The sequence below is a fragment of the Lasioglossum baleicum genome, unplaced genomic scaffold (genome assembly GCF_051020765.1).
Source record: "Lasioglossum baleicum unplaced genomic scaffold, iyLasBale1 scaffold0350, whole genome shotgun sequence".
Classification (NCBI taxonomy): Eukaryota; Metazoa; Arthropoda; class Insecta; order Hymenoptera; family Halictidae; genus Lasioglossum; species Lasioglossum baleicum.
Genome location: NW_027469410.1, coordinates 86,928 through 93,058, shown reverse-complemented (window position 1 = coordinate 93,058; position 6,131 = coordinate 86,928). Strand labels below are relative to the sequence as shown.

The 6,131-nt window shown below is 52.2% G+C and overlaps 1 protein-coding gene across 1 annotated transcript; it reads left to right on the top strand.

The window, feature by feature from the left end:
• The first annotated feature begins 324 nt into the window (after positions 1-324).
• Positions 325-5,598, top strand: LOC143220191 (uncharacterized). Its single transcript, XM_076445895.1, has one exon. It carries the CDS (start codon positions 325-327, stop codon positions 5,596-5,598), a length of 5,274 nt encoding a protein of 1,757 aa, XP_076302010.1.
• The last annotated feature ends 533 nt before the right edge of the window (positions 5,599-6,131 follow it).

The window sequence follows — 6,131 nt, the reverse complement described above, 5'->3', positions numbered from 1 at the left end:
GTTAAAGTGCGTCCGTAGCCTCAGCAACAATAAAGTGCTTGTTTTGTGAACCGTAACACGCGGGTGGAACGATTGACTGAAACCTCTCACGAATATCCAATCTCCGACCGAATTTTCTCCTGTCCTTCTTCACGCGAGTCCAACGCATTTATCGTTCACGGATCCTCAGTTCCCTAAAGGGTTCGTGTAACAGTTTTTGGTCCTTCGAGCCGGATTAGTGAAGAAACCTGGATCGTTCGGAAAACGTTAGAGGCGAAACCAACCGTCCATTTCAAACGTTCGTGTCGGGTCTCGTGACTTTCAAAGTAAAAACACGCTGTGAACATGAATACAAGTGTCACGGAGACCTTCGAAGCGGTGCTGGAGCGGCAAACACAGGCGTTTGCTCAACTCACGAAAATATTGGCGAATACGAAGAAAAAAGGGGTCGACAACTACACCGTGGATTATCTGGACACCAGGCTGACCATGTATCAGGAGACCTGGACCCAGATTACTTCTTTCAACGGGTACCTCCAAGCGTACCGGAAAGCGGACCGGACGAAAGAAGACCTACCTTACTTCAAGGCCGGAACAATGGATCGGATGGAGGACGCGTACCTTGATGGCTGGTCCTACCTACGGGAGCAGCTGGCCCATCTACGCCCCCCCATCACACCCCCTGCGGCGAATTCATCTATGGCGTTTCCAGCTAGCATGGTAACTCGTCCCGCGCATGTTAAATTACCCCGGATCGAACTCCCGAAATTTGACGGCGATTACACGCGTTGGAAATCGTTCGAATCGCGATTCAATTCCGCGGTAATTGTAAACGAAACCTTGACGGGCTCAGAACGATTGCAGTACTTGCTTAGCGCATTGTCGGGCGAAGCACTAGAATCGATACAGCACCTCGATGTAACGGACGCGAACTTCCAGATCGGCTGGACACGTCTCAAGGAAATTTACGATAACGAACGAGTCATTGTACATACGCTGATGCAAAAACTTTATTCCTTGAAATCGATCAAATTGTCGCAGCTCGACTCGCTGAATCAGTTCACGATTCATTATCGTAACACCCTCGAGGCGTTGTACAAGTTAGGTAGAGGCACGAAAGAGGATCATCTCGTTTATTTCGTTTCGAGCAAGTTCGACCGCGAATTAGAAACGGAGTGGAACAAAACCCTCGGAGATGCACGAACCTACCCAACATACGCGGCGATGGAAAAGTTTGTTTTAGAACAAACCGCGGCGGTTAAGATGTCCAATCAACCGACGCAACAACTACAATCCTCCGCGGGTCCTGCGAAACCGTTACGACAAAAAACGAACGCGCACGTGATTGAAGAAAGTAGGCCGTCTCCTACTTGCTTTCTTTGCAAAGAAGCGCACGTACCCCGCGACTGTAGCATGTTCCGTAGCCTCTCGCCACTAGCGCGCTTCGAGACGCTGAAAAGTCAACACGCGTGCATAAATTGCCTCGGCGCGAATCACACCGTGTCGAATTGCCCGAGCACAAACGTGTGTAGACAGTGTGGTGAAAAGCACCACACATTGCTGCACCGCGGAGAATCCAGGGCCCTCAGCAGACCCAAAACGAGTGGTTACCGAAACCATGCATCTTCGGTCCAGCCCTCGAGATTAGACGCGTCTACCACTCTTCAGACACCGTTATCGGCTCAATCCCCTGCGCGGCCCGTGAATTCAGAAGAAATCGGTAGTAACGTTGCGACACATTTCGCCGAAGCCAGTCCGAATGGCATTCAGACTGTCCTACTGGCTACCGCAATGGTCAAAGTTTTCGCGCCCAACGGTCAGTCGCGATTAGCCCGCGCGCTATTAGACCAGGGGTCTCAATCCTCGTTCGTGTCCACCAATCTTGTACAGCAGCTACGTTTACAAAAAGTCCGAGCACCGATTTCCGTGACTGGTCTCGGCGGCGAACGAACAAGCACCATTGATTATAGTGTGCAACTGCAGATAGGTTCGTCCAAACAGGAGTCACCAGCACTGTTAACCCGTGCGTTCATAGTGCGCGGTATAACGCAGTACGCGCCGCCGGCGATCCAGATGGAAAATTACAGCGCCCTGTTCGATCTCGCGCTCGCGGACCCCGAGCCCGCATCAAAGCAACGTATCGAATTGCTCCTAGGCGCGGATATCTTCGCGCAAATTCTACGACCTGGCGTTCGACTCCCCAGTAACCAAGGACCGATTGCGCAAAATACGGTATTCGGTTGGATCTTGTCCGGATGCATCAACACCCCGGAAAACCATCGCGTCGCGGTTACCACGCATCACGGGACAATCACGGATCCACTCGAACGTGCGTTAACTCGTTTTTGGGAAACGGAAGCGGTCCCTGAAACGCGTATCCTCACTCCCTTGGAAATAGAATGCGAGCGGCACTTCGAAAAAACCTACTCGCGCGACGCTACCGGCAGATTCGTGGTGCGGTTACCGTTTCTCAAGTCGGTCCCCGAGGACTTCCTCGGAGATTCACTCCGAGGAGCCACCGCGTCACTGGCACGTCTGACCCGGAAACTACGCGAAAACGAGGCGGTAAAATGCGAATATAATGCGTTCATCCGCGAGTATGAGTCGCTCGGCCACATGAACCGTCTCGATGGCGTCGACCGTTCCAGGAATTACATTCCACATCGCGCCGTTCTCCGAGAGGAAAGCTTGACTACAAAGCTCCGAGTCGTTTTTAATGCGTCGAGCCAAACGTCTAGCGGATACTCCTTAAACGACATCCTACTTACTGGTCCGAAGTTACAGTTAGATATCACTCACATCTTATTAGCGTGGCGAATCCACAAATATGTTCTAGTGGCGGACATTGAGAAAATGTTCCGTCAAATTCTCATCCACCCACAAGATCGCAAATATCAATGCATCTTGTGGAGAAGCGAATCTACCGGTAATCTCGAGACGTTCGAATTGAATACGGTAACCTACGGAACCGCCTGCGCCCCGTACCTCTCGATGCGCGTTATACAAGAAGTAAACAAGTTGGAAGGTTCGGAATACCCCCTCGCGTCCCCGATTCTTCGCAACAGTGTTTATGTCGACGACGTATTCATGGGCGCGCCGGACAAACAGCTGCTCGAACAGACTAGAATACAAGTCTGTCAGCTGTTGTCTCGAGGCGGATTCAATCTGCGAAAATGGGCGGGCAACGATGCCGAATCCTTGCGAAATATTCCCGCAGCCACACATTCACACGCGGTGGATCTGCGAATATTCAATGCTTCGGAACTCAAAGTCCTCGGAATCAGGTGGATCCCCTCGGACGACACGTTCTATTTTGACTTACAAAAACTGGCGGTCAGAAAGGAGAAGATGAGCAAGCGCGAATTGCTCTCGGAGATTGCGACGTTGTTCGACCCTCTAGGATGGTTGTCTCCAATTGTTGTTCGAGCCAAAATCTTGATGCAGCAACAATGGCTCGAACGAATCAGCTGGGATGACTGCGTATCGGACGACACCCGCGAAACCTGGAACCTCTTCTGTATGGACTGGCGTGCTTTAACCGCAATGAGGGTCCCGCGGTGGATCCAGTACGCCCCTGACTCACTCGAAATCCAACTACATGGATTCAGCGACGCATCTCGTGCCGCCTTTTCATGCGCGATTTACGCCCGCGTAACGTCGCTCACCGGCGAAACGCATACCACGCTGCTCACAGCTAAATCGCGAGTAGCTCCAATAAAAACTGTCTCTATCCCTATCCTCGAGTTAAACGGAGCCGTCATGCTAACTGAATTGGCCGCTCACGTGACCCACTCGATCGGGATACCGGTAACGAAGACAGTTTGCTGGACGGACTCCACGATTGTCCTCGCATGGTTGCGGAAACACCCAGCAGCTTGGAAGACCATGGTGGCCAACAGGACGTCCAAGATCCACTCCACACTGCCGAATGCCGTCTGGAGACACGTGCCGACGCACTACAATCCTGCAGACCTGAATTCGCGTGGTGTAAGTGCAGAAGCACTGCTGTCATCGACGCTGTGGATCGAGGGTCCATCGTGGTTGAAGAGGGACGAAGAAGCCTGGCCCGTTCAGCAGACCTACGAAACGGAGGAGGAAAAATGTAAGACCGCCGTACATAATACGGTCACAATCAAAGATTGGGATGCTCTGTCTCGCTTCTCTAGCTGGCAACGCCTAATCCGCGTATTCTGTCACGTGCGGCGATTTATAAACACGGTGCGAAAGCAAACAAGCACCGCGCCCCCCTCGTTCCTCACCGTCTCGGAGCTACGCGATTCGGAAATAACAATACTGCGAATAATCCAACGCAGCTCGTTCGCAACCGAAATCGCCGCGTTCGCGCGGAACAAACCGTTGACCAGTGGCTCGTCGCTTTTGCCGCTCAGCCCTTTCATCGACCAATGCGGAGTCGTACGCGTAGGCGGGAGGCTCAGAAACTCCTTTCTGCCTTGGGAAACGAAGCACCCCGCGATATTGCCGAAACATCACGTTTCCGACCTCATTATTCGGGAATCGCATCTTCTCTCCTTGCATGGCGGAAATCAAATCACGACGTACACAACAAGACAAAAATATTGGATCCTAGGGTTGCGTAATTCGGTCCGTCGCGTGATTCATAAGTGCGTCAAATGCGCGCGTTGGCGGGCGGAAACTGCAACGCAGGTAATGCAAGACCTCGTGACGTCACGTTGCCGTCCGTCCCCTCCATTCTCTCACATTGGAGTCGATTACGCCGGTCCCTACCAAGTACGAGACGCACCCGGGCGCGGAAAGCGAACTTATAAAAAATACATTGCAGTATTTATCTGTTTTGCTACTCACGCGGTCCATTTAGAGTTGGTTGATGATTGCTCCACGGCTGCCTTCCTCGCAGCCTTCGACCGCTTCACGTCCAGACGTGGTGTTCCTCAGACGATCACTAGCGACAATGGCACGAATTTCGTAGGCGCGTCCAACGAACTCGCTCGACACTTCGTCGAAGTCACAAATTCGCCGGAATTGAAAAATCGATGCTCCACTCTTCTTATTCAGTGGAAGTTCTATCCCCCGGGCGCTCCTCATCACGGAGGAATGCAGGAAGCCGCAGTCCGGTCAACCAAGCATCATCTTCGTCGTATCATGGGGTCGTTCGCGTCAACCTCCGAAGAGATGTCCACACTGCTTTGCAAGGTGGAAGCCACGTTAAACTCGCGTCCGATTACTCGGGTGCGCGACGACCCAGAGTGTCTTGAAATCCTTACGCCAGGGCACTTTTTAACCGGTAGTCCGCTGATTTCACGTCCGGTTCCTCCCGTGATTGACGAGCCGACAACGCACTTAACACGATGGCAACAAGTGCAAAAATTCCACGAACTGCTGTGGCGCGTATGGTCCCGCGAGTACTTGCAGGAACTGCAGTCGCGGTACAAATGGCAAACTGAACAAAAGGATCTGACTGTAGGAGCGGTAGTCCTCTTGGACAACCCCCTACTACCTCCTAACAAATGGGAATTAGGGAGGGTCGTAAAAACGTTCCCAGGTAAAGACGGCCACGTACGAGTGGTGGAGGTTAAGACCGCGTCCTCAACATATAAACGACCCATCACTCGTGTCTGCCAGTTACCAGTAAACAACTGAAGGTACCCCCCGAATAATGTTGTCGAGCGTGCGACGTCACGACCTACGTGACATAATAGTCGCGGCCGGCCGTCGGCCCAGGTGTCGTCATCCGAAACATTGTAAATATTGTAAATAGTTAGTATGTGTGTGTATGTGTACGTATGTATGGGGAGCTCTTCGAGATATATAGATTATCCGTTTCTGTTGCGCGACCGCGCAAGGCGGGCGGTTTGTTAAACGCGAACGATACAGTTTCGTATGATTCAGCGCCGCGACCACCCCCCTCGTCGTCCCTACAGCACCGCGGCGAGTCTTCACCTCGAAGCGAGCTCCCGTATGTGTGTACGGTGGGGGAATCCACCGATTACCGGTAAATAGGACCCCCAGCCAGTTTGAAGGCGCGTTCCGTTGTAACCTCCTCTGCGAGTACACACGCGAATTATATAATAGCTACGAGCAAGTTTCAAAAACGACCGATAATCTCCTCTGCGAGAAACACGTAGAATAATCTCCCCTGCGAGCTCTGTTCTTTCGGGTTAAAGTGCGTCCGT